Source organism: Chanos chanos, chromosome 15 (assembly GCF_902362185.1).
Source record: "Chanos chanos chromosome 15, fChaCha1.1, whole genome shotgun sequence".
Classification (NCBI taxonomy): Eukaryota; Metazoa; Chordata; class Actinopteri; order Gonorynchiformes; family Chanidae; genus Chanos; species Chanos chanos.
In genome coordinates this window covers 7,844,631-7,861,179 of record NC_044509.1, presented here as the reverse complement: position 1 = coordinate 7,861,179, position 16,549 = coordinate 7,844,631, and the positions used below count along the sequence as shown (strand labels likewise).

Below are 16,549 nucleotides of genomic sequence, written 5' to 3'. Positions count from 1 at the left end.
TGTGAGATATGCAAATAAACCACAAAGTTAACTTCTTGTCTTAACAGACGAATAACTCTACTATGGCAGTACCGACTGTGTGGGTATGGATCAATATTTTATGTTTCTTTGTGTCAGTAGACGTCACACCGGGACCTCAGTCAGTGCCCTCATTTGCTATTATAAGAAAAAATGGAATAGTCTTTGTTGACACGCAGGGCCTTTAAAAGCAGGTTAGAGAATACAGAGAGTGTACTGGAGGTGAAATCATTCTAAAGTATCTAAATTGACTCCGAGTAACCTATAGTGAACTCTGTAAACTGCATTTGAATACTGATTTCTCTGTACTTGTTCGACAAAAGTATCCGTTGATAGACATCTCACAAACCGATTTTTGATTGCAACATATTAAAAAAAAAAAACTTAGTTATTGCATTCTTATTGCATTCCATCGTATTTACTGAATGTTAAGGGTGGTTGCAGTTCGTAATCAATGCGATGATTTCTTCTGCTGATGAATGATCCCCCATGCAAACCCGCGAGACAGACAACTAGGAGATGATGACAGATCCCAAATGACACTCAGATGACAGATGTGGGTATTTCGCTGCGGCTCTACTGACAATGTAGGTAATTCTTTTCTATACATAGCATAATTTAACCACGTCAGATGCTCATCTGGTTAATTGTTGCTTGAGTTTAGATCACTTTTAAACACAGTTTCTTTAAAAAGTTTGGGATCAGGTATAAGTCTTCTTACAAAGAAATTTGTAAGAAGATATCTGAAACTCTCCAAAAGAGTCGTGTGAGTGTGAAACTTTACATACATGCCCATTTTGGTTTCTACAAATGATACAGGACAACCGTTGGCAAGCCGCAGTTCAGCAGCCTAGACTAGTTTGCCGCTATACAAATGAGCCTGAGTCTAAAAGCAGAAGATGATAATATGATGACGTGCAGTAGTTTCAGGAAACACTCCCGCAGTGTGGGGTTAAACAAGTTTGCAGTTCGATACAGGTTTACTGCCATCTGCTGGTAAGAACGGCGATAACAATCTTTTCTCAGGCCAAGATGACCGCATGAGTCCCCAGGGTTTCTCCATTGGATCATCTAATGACTTCCTTGCGGTTTTGATCACATACATATTCCTTGCAGCTTTAATTTTACTCGTTATTTGCTTTGATGAAAATATCAGATATTAAATGATACCGGTATTAATTTTAGGGTTTATAAGCATTTATTCTGGGAATAAATGCTTATTAGAAATCCGACCGATGCACTGATTGTAAGTCGCTGTGGTAAAAAGCGTCTGCCAAATAACTAAATTGTAATTGTAAAATTGGAATAGCGTGGATAAAACAAAAAGAGGCAACAGTTTTTAAGTTCAGAATTTCTTTGGGTGTCGGCTTGAGTGGGTTTTGCATTATGGGGAAGGGTGCATTTGTTGTTATGGACGGAAGCACAGCTCTCTAAGATCCACATGATAGTTTTAAACATTTCAAGTTGCCGACTGCGCTGTCAGCCAACTGATTCGGTGGTTCTATGCTACTAATAAGAGCAAAGTCACTGAATCAGCGAAAACCTCCAGTAGTTCCAATAGTTTCCTCTGTGTAAAGGGGAACAGGCAAAGTACCAAGACAAACAGAACTCTTTTCTTTCACCTGGCACAGTTCATGGGGTAATACAATACGTCATTCTGATAAATCGAAAATACAACCTTGTTCTTGTGAGGCACTAGATGGCAGGCTTTCTCTAATTTATAAAAATGTGTGTATTGCTTTTGTCGCAGAAGAAGACGTATGTGAGGAAATTCTACGCTGATTGGATAGATTTATCACATGCCTCATGTTGGACAGCCATTTTTGTAAAACACAAACAAGACGACCGAGCGAGACAGAAAAACTCACGGCGACCGTTGCAGTTTTAAAAAAACAACATTTCGTTATAGGTTATAGTTATTAAAGGCAAGTGCAAAGAACATATATATACCTTTATCATCTGCTGGTTACTTCGAAGCACGCGCGTGCTAAAAGTGGATTCTTGGATCGAGGTTTAAGTTTGAAAAATAAAATTCTGGCTTGCTAGCTAGCCTGCCGTTGCTAGCTAGCTAGCTGGCTCGCTTTCCCTTGGTTCACCAATAAGGTGAGTAGCAAAATATACTAAAAAATGTTCCGAATAACTGAATCATTCAACTGTTTTTTAGTTTAAACGGAATTCCCATACTCAAGTAACAGTTGCTCGATAAAGATGTTGTAAAGATTGTTTAGTTTATTAAGCGCATTTTAGCCATAAACAGTCAGTGTTATGCAAGGCCTTGACACACCGAAGTGGATTTTGGGGAAGAATTCGCGAGAGGTGAAGGATACAAACAGGGGTACCAGTGACGCTGTTGCTTACTCCACATATTGCAGTAGTGCATCGCTTAGTTAAAACTGTAAAGGTACATATGCATATTAATGAAACTCCCATCTTTAAAACATTTTTGTGTCTTTTGCAGTTAAAGATTGACGGGCTACCAGCCAGTTAGCTGAATTAAGTATCTCGTGTCACTCATTAGGTTTGATGCGTAATGTCCTCCGTGTACCCGCTGTTGTCGTAAGAGAATACACATTGTTTTTATTCCCTACGAAGTTAAAAAAGTAAGTGTTTGCAGATTGATACGTCCTTTGCGAAGGAGAAGTGTGTTTCGTTTGGTTTTCGTTCTCGCCATATCATAGTACTTAGCCTGTTAGGTATGCTGTAGCGGAGTGTGCTAACATGTAGCTAGCACAAACCCATTAACCGAAGTACAGATTAATTTAAGTTTATCAAGGTAGTTGTCAAGTACAGATTAATTGAAGTTTATCACGGTGGTTGTCGAAAGGCATTACTGTGTGATAACTGAGCTGGGCTGACAGCTTTGTTTATCCCGGGTTGTTTTCACAAATTAACTGAATGGTGTTTTGAAGTGAAGTTTTCTTAATCCACGAAAAGTACGCGTAGATGTGACATCATCTACATAATTACTCTTAGTGGGTCGCGTATTTGCTCATTTCTTTTGTAGTATGAAGTATTCAACTGTAATTTAGTTTCGACCAATTTACATGGTTTACTTTATTTTTCTGGTTAACAAAGCAGTCTCTGACTGTACACTTATTCAACATAAATATGTACTCACATCTTGTCAGAACGTCTCATCAACCGTAGAACCGAAACACTGAGGTGGGTTATGTTACACTGGCCTATGTTTTTATTTCTTCACAGGTGTATGAAAGAGAGCATCTGAAGCTGTGCTTCTGTAGAAATATTATTGAAGAGAAAAGGATAAAGAGAACAACACAGACCAAGAAGGAGAGAAATAAAAAAGAGAGAGACACTTGGCAATAGAGGGAGCAGTATAAACTGCCCTGTTCCATTCCCTCACCTTAACTCTCATAAATGTTCATGCTGCCACACAATAATCGTCAATAGTAGTTTTTCCTCTGGTATCGTCTTTATTTAGCGGAAGGTTCCGGAGAATCACTAATTATAGTGAACTATTGAATTTGGCCTGATCTCCATTGGCCCATTTCCCCCTTTCCTTATATTTGGCAGCTATTTTTGCTCATTGTCCCAGAGCTCTGCCCAACAAAGTCCACCTCAGCACACAGAAGAACCAAATAGCCTCTAAAAAAAAAAAAAAAAAATATATCAACACCTCATCTGGTCTTTCCCTTTCCGCTCTGGTCCTATCCAGTCCTATCCTTTGGACACGGTAAGGGCACTCTTCACGGAAATGAGTTTATAGATGCAGCTATACTTCTTAGTAAAATTGTTTCTCTCCCTTTTTGTGCATCTGTCAATGCAGCATTAAGTTCATTTTTGTACGATCTCACATATAGATGTAAAGTAATTTGATGTGGGGGTAGTTGGACTTTATAGTATTTGTATGGTATTTTGTTATCTTTTTTTTTTTTTTTTACATACATGTGTTGTTTTGTTATATATCATCATAGATGAATAGCCCTGGTAATGTTATGATATAGCACAGCCTGTTGACACGTTATGTTGTGCTGACAGAAATTTTGAGCCCCGTGGACAAGAGGAATATGACTGCTGAGACACTTAACTTCGGTCCAGAATGGTAAGCCAACTCCTCCATACTCACTCGTCACTTCCCTGTCCCCCTGTTGTCTTGCTGTGTCATAGAAAAGACTGTGGACACATAGCTGTCCACAAATACTGGTATTAAATTTTGAGGTTTTAGTGGTAATGACTGATAGCAGGAATTCACAACTTCAGCGCACCCAGTAACTGTACATCACCATCTCACCGCTCCAGATGATGTTTAGACACCAGTGTGTTGCTCCTCTGAACAATGAATCACAAATGCCAGTCATTTTTTGTTACGTTAGTTATGGATGTCTGTGTATGTGTAATTAAACTGCTGGAGTTTATACGTAGATCTATGCAGAGGCAGAACTCCGACGTGCCTTAGGGAGAAAGTCGCGGTGAATCATTAGTATAGTGTGACATGTATGGTGATGATGAGGGTGCTGATTTGTTTTCCATCCAGGCTCCGTGCACTATCCAGAGGGGGGAGTGTGACATCCCCTCCTCCTTCCCCAGCAATGCCAAAGTCCAAGCTGGCCGAATATCGCTACGGCCGCGAGGAGATGTTAGCACTTTATGTCAAAGATAACAAGGTGAGAAGACGGCATCTTTCCCACAAAAGACTCTTGCTTCACAAACTGCACGGAAAGCCATTGCAAACACTGCTGCTTAAGCTTAATTAGATGGCCTACTTTGTGTTCTAAGCTGAGAACGCATGAACGCACAACTGCACAAATGAAACGAATGCATGCGTGTTTGTGTGTGTGTGTGTGTGTCCAGGTCCCAGAGGATATGCAGGATAAGGAGTTTGCTGCTATCCTCCAGGACGAGCCTCTGCAGCCTTTGGCTCTGGTGCCTCTGACCGAGGAGGAGCAGGTTGGTCCCGTCCAGATTTGGTCTGAGTGCTGATGTCGGCAGTGTGGAGTCTGTGTGAGTCACGCCCTCTCTCTCTCTCTCTCTCTCTCGCTCTCTCTCTCCGTCCTTTTGTCTCTCCCCAGAGGAACTTTTCCATGTCTGTGAACAGCGTGGCTGTGCTCAGGCTCATGGGAAAAGGAGGCGGGGCCGTCCCCGCCGGGGTGACCAGAGGCCGCGGTAGCACCAGGGGAGGCAGAGGTAAGATTATGTCCCGAAAAGAAAAGGCAGTCTGAGACACTCCACTCACCACGGATGGGTTGGCTGACGTTTGACCTTTGTGGGTGTGCAGGGAGAGGAAGAGGCGACAGTGGGTTCTACCAAAGAGGAGTGGATGATGGAGACGGGGGCTTTGGCCGCGGCCGAGAGATGCACCGCAGTCAAAGCTGGGATGATAGGTGCGTTACTTTAATACATCTAGGAATGTTTGCTTCTTAAGGTACGTTTTCATTATCAGGCTTGAGAGAAAACACATTTTTGAATAAATTAAAATGTTTCATTTTGATGTAGGTTACGTCTTTGTGATGTAATAATGCCATGGGTACGACTGTGATATAAAAGGGTTTTTTTTTTCCTGTAAGTTTTTAAGTGTGACGTAGCATAAAGTGTAATGACTCAGCGAGCAGCGCGGTCATGGAAATCTGCGATTTATATCGTCATCCCCTTGTCGTCCTTCAGGGGCGAGCGGCGCTTCGAGAAGCCGCTGAGGCGAGACGGCGCGCGGGTCGGCTTTGAGGAGTCGGGCTCGGTCAGCAGGAAGGACTACGCCCGCTCCGACAGCGACAACTGGCGCACCCTCCGCGAGGAGCAGGAGGACGACGACGGAGGAGAGCCAGGAGGGAGCTGGAGAATCGCCGGATCCCGAAGAGAGGGTACGCGCCCACGCAGACACTTCCATTCCAGACACCGTGTGATTTCACACAGCAGTGAAACCCAAGGTCAGAGTTGTTCATTGTTATTCCCCCTACTCCCCTTAGACGGGGGTCCGCGGTCGGCGGGCTGGCGAGACCACGGCAGCGGGGAGGGTCGGCGCAGGAAGTTCGACTTCGATTTCCGCGAGGGGGACGGAGGGCGCAGGCGCGCCGGGAGCGAGGGCATGGAGGACGAGAGGGACGGCCTGCCCGAATGGTGCACTGACGAGGAGGACGGAGAAATGGGCACCTTCGACTCCTCCGGAGCCTTCATGTGCATCAAGGTGCGTGTTTTTTACGCGTACACACGTTCTCGTTCTGGCGGGCGGGTCTCGGTCTGAACGAAGTTCGCGGCGGATGGTTATCTGAAAACGTCGTACGCCGACAGCGAGAAAAGAACGACGAAGATCTTCTCTCTCTCTCTCTCTCTCTCCCTCTCTCTCTCTCTCTCTGAAATTTTCAAAGGTGCCGAAACTTGAATGTCTAAAAATATTGTGTTCCTGCAGAAAAGCTCCAGGGATGCCATTCCTGAAGACCAGGAGCTGGAGTTTGAGGCGCTGGAGGAGGAAGAGGAGAGTAGTCAGGAGAAGAAGGAAAGTCCTACAGATAAAGGTGTGCTTTTAAAAACGTCATCTGCAAATACCACAAACCATGTTGCCTGTATTATGTTTAACAGCAGCCAGCGACTGAAAATACCAATGAGGAGCGATTCTTTTTTTTTTTTTTTTTTCCCCCCCATCTGTCCGCAGACCCGCCCCTCACTGTCTAACTGAACATTCGTGCATTTATCTGAGCAACGTTTTTATGCAGGTTTCAACATTTTCAGCTACTCTTTCTTTTTTTTTTTTCTTTTCCTTTTGGCGTTTCCTCTCATAAAGGACTTTAAATAGGTCATAGTACTTGCCCTGTTTTATAGATGGAAAAAATGAAATATAATGAATTTAGGCTGTGACTCCATATTTAGTTATGCTGTTTTTGAGTCATTCTGGAGGAAACGTTAAGGCTCTGAGAACCAGCCGGGTCTGTTCCACACACAACACGTTCTTTGGGTTTTGTTCTGTATAGCTGACCTGCACTCCTATTACTGTTAACTTAAAGCCGTTTTACAAGGGATACATAGAAGAAGACATGCAATGTGTTTCTTTTTACTCAGAAATTAACATCCATCCACCTGACCCAGTCAAAATCATCAGTATTTCGACTGAGAACTGTAACTTCTAGTCTGTATCTCCGTGTGCACATGTATTAGCCCATTTCTTTTTACTCTGTAATATTAGAATTCTGTATTTTCTCTCTCAGCGCCTGAAGTTCGTTTTTTTTTTTTATGTCCAACACCACTGCTAATTCCTTCTTTATTTGTCTCTGTTTACCTTGGCAGGAGAGAGTGAAGCTCCAAGTGTCTCGGAGGGGGATGTGAAGTCTGGGATCTCCTCTTCTCCTCCTGCTGCTTCTGGCCCTGCCCCCGCACTCCCCCAGTCTACCCCTACTGAGCAAGAGACTTCCTTGGCTGCTGTCACTCACCCCTCAAAGACTTGCCCCGTGAAGAACGAAGGTAAGTTCCTCTGTTAGCGCATATTTTGTGGGTGGGTATCTTGATGGGTATCTGTAGGTGTTGTACTTGGATTTTATTTCCCTCTGAATTTTTTTTTTCTTTTCTTTTGTATTTTTAGATGGAGCACCAGCAGGTGGTAGCACTCAACAGACTCAAAGCTCATCTGCCAGTGTTTCATCTCCGCCCCCCGTTGCCGTTACTGACCTCCCACCACCAGGGGGGGATACTGAGGAGGAGGAAGGCATGAAGCACCTGCAGCAGGTTTGTGCGCCTTCCATCGCACACGCACACACACACACACACACACACACGCACTAAATCAGCCAAGCCACTCACTGTGTGTAATTCCTTTTGCGGCTTCAGAAGTGTGGATGACGGTGAGAGGTGTGAATGTTTTTTTTATATTCTTCTGTCTGATTGCAGGAGGCGGAGAAAATGGTGGCCTCCCTGCAGGACACGACACTCGAAGAAGAGTGTTTCACTCAAGCACTTCAAGAGAGCCACAGCGCAGCTGCACACTCTCACCCGCACCCCACCGCACACGCCCACACGCACCCACCCACGCACACCCTCTCACACTCCGCCAGCGCTCTGCCTCTTTCCCACGAGTCTGCCATGAAATGGTTTTACAAAGACCCCCAAGGCGAGATCCAAGGTAAATGACACACATGCGCACACACACACACACACACACGCACGCGTTTCTCTCCTCCCGTTCATCTCCCCATCCCATAGCCATCAGTCATTCTCTCCAGGCTCGTCCCACATCACCTCTCTTCCTCTCCTACCAGGTCCTTTCACCACAGTGGAAATGTGTGAGTGGTTCCAGGCAGGCTACTTCACCATGTCTCTGCTGGTGAAGAGGGGCTGCGACGAGGGCTTCCAGCCCCTGGGCGACGTCATTAAGATGTGGGGGCGCGTGCCTTTCTCCCCTGGACCCTCACCTCCACCCTTGCTGGTGAGCTAAAGCCCTGCGAACGCACAGACCAGTGTGGAATTTGAATAAGAGACTGTAGGGCAGGGCACGTTCTGCTCTTCGGAAATATGCACGTTACTGAGTAACAGGCAGAGACAGGTTTTATTTTTTTCCCCTTATTAAAATATCCAATTTATGCCGCTTCCAATATGGCATGTCTGCTGACTGCAGGAATAGCAGCATTAGACGGCATGCAATGAATTGATAGCGCGAGTGGTAAATGCTTTATTTGATACCATTACTTTTGATTGCGTAGCATTATGTTCTCTCTCTCTCTCTCTCTCTCTCCCTAGGGAAACATGGACCAAGAGCTGCTGAAGAAGCAGTTGGAGCAGGCAGCCACTGCAGCCTTGTACCAGCAGCTGCAAATGAGATTCCAGCACATGAACAGGTAGCGTTTAGCCTCCTCGCTCAGCCGCCTAGAGTCGGGCGTCCAAACGAAGGAGGGAATATATTGCATTGACATACACTACGTACTCATGTATTCCTGTATACATGCATTAAAAAAAAAGTTTGACTGATAGATTAGGGCCGCCCCCTGAAAGTCGATGAGTTGAATCTTCTGTTGGAGACCCGTCAGTCGACTGAGGTTCTTCAGGTCGAGCAATGTTATTGTGGTTTATGTTTGTTTGGTTTTTTGTTTGTTTCCTTTTCTTTTTTGTCAGTCAGCGTGCATTACAGCAAAGAGGCCTAAACAGGTTGAAGCTTACAGAAATCCTCAGGGATAACATTTCAGTGAGGAATTATAAATAAGGGGAATCATAAGTAAGTTTTTATATTCTAGCAGGGCTAGCTGGTGCGCTCGCTAAAATTTTTTTTGAAAAATTCACGTGACAACATGCTCTGGTGCTGGTTAACCGATGAGAGAAGCTGAAACCTGAGGTGGGGTGGTTGGTGAACTAGCGTAGCTATAACCACGTCTCAGAAGTCTCAAGTACGGTGGCATTTTTTTTTAACTTTTGAAGGACGACCCTAACAAAGTTAAATGCAAACCCTGTATGCGAGAATTCGCTTATCATTCATCAACACTGAATATTGCCAACCACTTGAAATGACTTGAAAGTTGCACAGCTAGGCGGCCGCTCTGCAATTGTCTGGGCAGGTTTACCAGACACACAATGCACGAAATGAGTCTATTTACAAGGCAAATATAAAATATGTATTTGTTAGTTTTTATTTTTCAAGAGAAATAAAGTAGGCCTATCCTGTTGAAGAAGAGATGTCGGTTATTTCTTAGTGGCCAGTGCCGTGAATTTATTTTAAACTGTTTCATTTGTTTATTCATTTACGTGTTATTTTTAATGTTTAAAGTGACATTTAAAAAAATAGGCTAAAAGAGCTTGGTTTAAACTGAAATACATGCCTGCTGCCTGTCTCATTATTCCAACAAATCCATATGGTAACCCGGCTTTATACGTCAGCAGTTCAGCCAGGCCGTCATATGCAGCTGTCTTATTGATTTTTGTAAAAGCTTAAAAATGGGTTGCCACGACTCTGTTGCGTTTGACTATGTTAATGTGGTCGAAATCATCGCTGAAACTCATGCCAATGGATTTTCTGATTGCCAGATAAGTCTATATGGAAAAACGAAGAGTCGAACCTTCATATTGAACAGCCAAATCCGATTCAACTGACACAATTCTGAGTCGTGTACAGCCTTGAAATATACTGTGTACATCTTAATGACCGTCCTTTCTGTAACCCATTTCACTGACAGAGGGTAAAATGCTATGGCTTGTGTCTGTCTGTGTGTGTGTGTGTGTGTGTGTGTGTGTGTGTGTGTGTGTAGTAGGTGTGGAGAACCAGGGATGATGCCTGCTATGAACAGGTCCATGTCAGTGCCAGACACAGGGCCAATGTGGGACATGCATACCTCAGCTTCACAGCAAACAGGTGAGAACCTTACAGCAACGATGCAGAGTGTGAAGAGAGGGAGGAATGACAGCGCATGGGCGCGAGGCAAGAAGGCCATGCCGAAAAGACAGATGGAAGAAACAAAGTCAAACAGATTAAGAAGAATAATGAAAGTGCACCCTGCCAAAGCAGAGGCACTTACGCACAGGGCCCTGCTTAAAAACCCCACCTGTTGCCCATTACCTCATTGTTTGCCAAACAAAATGATCACGATGAAATATTTGTATATATAATTTTTTCAAAACCCAGTTGAGGCACCGTGACTGAGAAGTCAATCAAAAGACAAATAAGATTTGTAAAAAGAAGAAATGAAATTCTGCTCAACCCAGGTCAAAAACCAGGGTTTTTTTTTTTTCCTTCAGTTATGCATACCAGCCCCTGTTTTACATGCGATCATTAGTTATCGTTACATGGATGTGCTATACCAGAATGTGAGGGATGTGAGTGTGGAGATCTCTGATTTTGAGAATGAGAAACAGAGAGAAACGGGGACAGGAGCGAGAGCCCCTCTGTCTTCGACCCAGTTTTTCTCTCTCTTCGCTGCTTGTCCCGACTTCCCCAGCGATTGATTCATTCCACGAGAAGGGAGTCCAAGAAGGGAATTTTAGCGAATATCCTTTTTTTTCGCTTTAATCGCTCGACTTAAACACGCCAGCTGGCACGCCTCGGCGGAGCCGGAATCGAAAAAAGGCCCCGTCTCACCCCGCCGCCGCCGTTCTGTTTCCGCTCCACCAGAACCCAGCAGCGCTGTTGACTCTCCTTAAAGGCACAGTTTCAGGAGGATGAGAGAGAGAACTGTGCGGTTAAGCCCGTCTAACACAGAGCCAGGTCACTGTGATGACGGCCTAAAGCGCGAACACAGAGAAGCGTCATTTTTGAGAACCGTATTTACAAAACAGGCTCATCTGTGTCGTGTTCTCTTCCACCAGGCGGTGAGGCCAGTCTGTGGGACTTAACAATGACTAATTCACCTCAGGGTCCAACTCTCGAGCAGCTGCAGAAGGTACCGGATTCTTACCAACGTCTCACTATGTCTGTTTGGCATTCATGCTGTACCCTGCTCCCCTCTGTCATACCGTTATTTGCTTGACATCTGCACTTGGACTTAAGAGTTCACTCTGTGTGTGTGTGTGTGTGTGTGTGTGTGTGTGTGTGTGTGTGTGTGCGCGCAGCTCCAGCAGGAGAGGCGTGAAGCTGAACTCAGGGTCAAACGTGAGGAAGAGGAGCGCAAGCGTCGGGAAGAGAAGAGGAGGCAGCAGGAGGAGCAGAAGAGACGGGAGGAGGAGGAGTTGTACCGGCGCAAACAGGTGAGCTCCCTTCACACAGTTAAGGACAGTATCCTCACGATGTCCCGTGTTCACCTTCGAGTGCCGTTCCCAACTTTATCTGTCTGTCTGTGTCTTGTCTGTGTGTGTGTGTGTGTGTGTGTGTGTGTGTGTGTGTCGATGTGTGTGGGAGTGCAGCAGTGTCGCCAGCAGCAGGAGCTGATTATGAAGCTGCTGCAGCAGACCCAGCAGCAGGGTATCCAGGCAGGCTCCGGATGGGGCGGAGCCCAGGGCGGAGCTCTGTCTAAGAGCGGGAAGAGCCTGAACCTGCTGGAGCTGGAGACGGAGAGAATGCACAAGCAGCAGCAGCAGCAGAGAGTCCAACAGCAGCAGCAACAGCAGAGAGACAGGGTAATGACCGTACGCTAGTCACGCAAATCAGCCTGACTCCAACCTGTCACACGTCGCACTCACACAGTCACTCTCCCAGTGACCTGAAGTGTCAGTCTGTTTAAGAAGAAACTAGGATACTTCAAACAGGTGTATCATGTCGTTTTATGTTATACCAAATACTTTGTAGTGTGGCTGCGCTATTCTGGTTTTTCAGCTACATTTCCAAATCTAAATTTGAACTTAGGGAGACAAGGGGAGATTTTCTCCCCTGGTAGATCCATACCTTTCAGAAAGAGTAATTGAGTAATTATGCAAAGTTGTCTAGACAGATTTTTCATTTTAATTGCCTTTTCTTCATCACTGTTTCATTAAGCATACTCACCCACACGCCTGCCCCCCCCCACACACACACATACACACACACACGTACACACACCGACGATACGTAACGTTACTTACCTGGCATGATACTTGGCATCAGAATTTTATTTCAATTAATATTTTGTATCAAATTAGTTTTCGATTCATCACCTGTCGTTTTTGATTCATCTAGTCCGTGAGCAGGACTGTTTTGTGAATGTAGCTGCTCGGAAAACATACACGAGAAGCCCAGCAATGTGTTAATGTCTCTTCCTGTGCGGGTCATCGGTCTGTCCTGCAGCATGGGGGCCTGACGATGGGCCAATGGGGAGACAGCTCGGGCAGCATGTGGACGGGAGGGGGCATGGACGGCAAGGTCGGCAGCGGGAACATGGTGGGGATGGGTGTTTGGGACGAGGCAGTGAAGAACCAAGCCAGCCTCCGCAACATGGGCCTGAAAAACAGCCGCAGCAGCCCCTCCCTCAGGTGTGTACCCCCCCCCACCCGCCGGGCGCGTTTACTTACACACACACGCGCGCTCTACCGGCTCATCCTGGGGGTTTTTTTGTACCTGTGTCACACGCTGTCAGACACAGGCACAACCTGTCACACGCACAAAGTCACATACAGTCTTTCTCACACACACGCAGACACGCTCTGTCATACACACACACACACACACACACACACACAAGTGCGTGCCCTCTGTCTGTCACATACTCCCTCCCTCTCTCACTCACACACACACACACACACACGTTCTCTATCTGTCACATACTCTTTCTTTTTACACACACACACACGTCCTCTATCTGTCACATAATCTCCTTCTTTCTTTCTTTTTACACACACACTCTGTCACATTCACTCTCTCACACACTTAACAGGCTCTCTGTATCTCATCCCCTGACTGTGTGGACGTTGTATTCTAATCTCTGTGCAGTGAGCAGTACATGTTGAGTCGGAGGAAGCGCACTGAGGAAGAGGAGAAGCTGCTGAAGCTCTTACAGGGCATGAAGCCTCAAGACGGTTTCACCACCTGGTGCGAACAGATGCTGCACGCGCTCAACACCTCCGCCAACAACTCCTCTTCCTCACTAGACGGTAATCAAACCAGTCCTGTCCCCTCTCTCTCTCTCTCTCCGCCTGAGCCCCCCCCCCCCCGCTCTTCACAAAGCCCGGACGTGACGCTTTCCTCTCTCCTTTAACCCCCGACAGTGGCCACCATCGTGGCTTACCTGAAGGAGGTGGAGTCTCCTTACGAGGTTCACGACTTCATCCGCTCTTACCTGGGAGACACCGTCGAAGCCAAAGAGTTTGCCAAGCAGTTTTTGGAGCGCCGTGCCAAACAGAAAGCCAATCACCAGAGACAGCAACAACAGCAGGTACGACAGCCAATGCACCGCAGCGCGGCACTCCGCCGGAACATCGCCTTCTCCGGCTTTACCTCAGGGCTACGAAATCAGTCTTCATTTCTCTCTTTTTTTTTTGTTTTGTTTTTTTTTTTAACAGCTCTCGAAGGAGATTCCAGGCATGAACATGAATTTCCCCCTGCAGGTAGGCACAGCATGCTCCCTCTGAAACCATGACTGGAGTCTTTCACAGAATCGATGCTTTTTTTGGGGGGGGGGGTGGGGGGGGCTGGTTGCATGTGTGAAACTGCTCTCTTGCGTATCTTGCCTTTTAACCCGCCCCTCTCCCCTGTCTGTTTCTAGTCCATGTTTCAGGCTGCCCACATGGGAAAGACTGGAGTTTACGACGGACAAGGAGGGAAATTAAAGAAGAAACAGACCATGATGCTGCACTCAGATCCCAGCATCCTGGGTTAATATCAGATTATACTATTTACCTCTTGTGTTAATCCCAATCTGCCTGCATCTCTCACCGTCTTTAATTCACAGCGCGGAGATGAGCCCCAAATAAAATCAACAGTTTATGCAGCGCGGTTGACTTAACGAACGCCCAGCCTAACGCGGCCTTTGCTATCGCGCCCTGCAGGCTATTCATTCCTGGGTGGCGGGGAACGGATGATTCTGGGGGAGATGGAACCAGTGGAGGATTACTGATCCAGCAGAATCTACCTGAGTCTACCTGAGGCCTTAATCCTGGAGGATTCAGCTGAAGAATGTGCACTGCTCAGTGAGAAGGCCAAGCTCAGGCCTGGCCCACTCACTCTCATCTCTCTCTCTCTCTCTCTCTCTCTTTCTCTCTTAATCTCTTTCTCTCTTTGTCTCTCTCTCTCTCTCTTTTGGGAAGAGGGAAGTGAGGTTTGATGTGCAGAGTGGAATCTCTGTCATCTCTTACAGTAAGCACCTTAACTAAGCTAATGCACTTTATAACAAAAGTTTCAATATTTGAAATGGAGTTTTGTCTTTTTTTTTTTTTTATAATGCAAAATGTGTGAAAATATTGTTGCATATATTATGTTTAGAATATTGAATATACACAGGCGTGTGTGAGGGCGTGCGTGCGTGCGTGCCTGCGTGTGTTTGAGTGTGTACACATACATTACATAAACAGAGGGTGTTAACCTCTTCATTTCACTAGGCCAGGAGTGTGAGGATGCAACCAGGAGAGCATTTTTTTTTTTTGTTCTGTTTTTGTTTTTCTTTTCGGTTAGCAGAAAACAAATCTTTTCATGAAAAGACAAACACTGTTGTATTTTTTATGTTTATACAAAAGTACAAAGCTATAAAAATCTGAATTTAAAAAAACTTGAATATTTGCACTTGTTTAAAAAAAAGAAAAAAGAAGAAATGGAAAAAAAAACAAAAACAAAAAAAAAACCTTAGAAAGATGTTAGATTAGGTTATGAAATGACTATTTTTGTGAGCATGAGTGTGATTTTGAGCGTGTGAGGTAATGAAAAATCTGCACAAATTTTATTGCTTACCAACATGTATGGAAAAAAAAACAAAAAACAATTGCCATGTTTTTATTTTGTTCAGAGAATTTTTGTACTTCATCAGACATGTATACAAAAGAGCATGTATGGTCGTGTATATGTGAATGAGTGTGTGTGTGTGTGTGTGTGTTTGAGGGCAAAGGAATGTGTGGCAGGTCTTTTGTACATAGTTCTGTAAGTGGAAAGGTGTGGGGGTGAAAAAAAAAAAGACCAGAGAGGGCGGTTAAACATTACGTTCTTCTCCGATGCTTCATCCCCCCCACCCCATGCGATTTCACGACTTGGTTGTCATGGAAATGACATGCTGGCTGAGGGAAGCAGCTGGCCCGTCTCCCGTCATCGGTGCTGTATTGGCCTCCTGACCCGTACAAGGGCATTAAGACCAGTGGGCTCTCTTTTGTTTTATGACCATTGTTATTTTTATTTTAAACTGTTCGATTGAAAGTGTAGCTGTTTTGTTCTCTTTGCAGTCTCATTGAACGGTGTGAGACAGCATTAATTATTGCCCCCCCCCGCCATCTTCTTCACACGTAATATAAAAGTGAAAAGCAAACAAACAAACAAAACCCCACAACTACTCGTGAACAGTTCATTTCGTAGTCTCTGACGTGGAGATGAAGTATTGGAAGACAGATGTTAACTGATGCCTTGAGCTCACTATGTGTGCTAGAGAGAGTATTTCTGTGTTTTTGTTTTTTTTTTTTAACGACTGGTTTACAGTCAGTCGGCATGGCGCTGTGATCCTGTGTGTGTGTGTGTGTGTGTGTGTGTGTGTGTGTGTGTGTGTGAGCGCGTGTGTGCGTGTCTGTGTCTGAGATACAGAGAATTGCTGTGTTACGTTACTTGTTTCTTTCTTTTTTTTCTCTTGTCAAAAAGGACGATTTATTTTTTTATTGTTGTATACAAAGTGAAAAGTATTTGAACTTTATGATTTGGAGCACTTTTGAGGCTGCTACCTTATTGTATTTTTGATTTTTTTTTTTTTTTCCTTTTGTTTTGCCTCCATGAAAAAGTGTATAATGAATGAATGTATTCCAAAAAAAACAAACAAATGTAACAGTACACAAACGTGAGGCCAGACCTCTTCTCTCTACGTGTAGAAAAAAGAAAAAGAAAAAAAGAGAGACATTAGATGAAGACACATCACCATTCTGAAAATGCCTATTATCTTAAACAGAAGATTCTGAACAAGGAAAAACCGCATGGACATGCTGAATACACTGCCTTGCCCTGCTGTCTTTCCCCAAAAAAAAAAGACAACAACAGAAAAATCAGCTACAGCAAGAGGAGATTTCAAAGTATTCCCTTTCA

At 44.9% G+C, this 16,549-nt stretch overlaps 1 protein-coding gene across 2 annotated transcripts; it reads left to right on the top strand.

The window, feature by feature from the left end:
- The first annotated feature begins 1,901 nt into the window (after nucleotides 1-1,901).
- On the top strand, nucleotides 1,902-14,914 carry gigyf1b (GRB10 interacting GYF protein 1b). Of its 2 annotated transcripts, none has more exons than XM_030792640.1 (24): nucleotides 1,902-2,121; nucleotides 3,223-3,712; nucleotides 4,018-4,081; nucleotides 4,514-4,643; nucleotides 4,831-4,926; nucleotides 5,049-5,163; nucleotides 5,255-5,360; nucleotides 5,641-6,157; nucleotides 6,380-6,485; nucleotides 7,252-7,425; nucleotides 7,544-7,686; nucleotides 7,849-8,080; nucleotides 8,217-8,383; nucleotides 8,695-8,792; nucleotides 10,194-10,294; nucleotides 11,245-11,318; nucleotides 11,488-11,622; nucleotides 11,779-11,991; nucleotides 12,635-12,819; nucleotides 13,277-13,437; nucleotides 13,552-13,718; nucleotides 13,846-13,890; nucleotides 14,049-14,157; nucleotides 14,332-14,914. In XM_030792640.1, the coding sequence occupies exons 3-24, from the start codon at nucleotides 4,047-4,049 to the stop codon at nucleotides 14,397-14,399; spliced, it is 3,177 nt and encodes a 1,058-aa protein (XP_030648500.1). In that variant the 5' UTR covers nucleotides 1,902-2,121; nucleotides 3,223-3,712; nucleotides 4,018-4,046; the 3' UTR covers nucleotides 14,400-14,914. The 2 variants fall into 2 exon arrangements, with proteins under 2 accessions (XP_030648500.1, XP_030648499.1); XM_030792639.1 differs by having other exon boundaries at nucleotides 10,191-10,294.
- The last annotated feature ends 1,635 nt before the right edge of the window (nucleotides 14,915-16,549 follow it).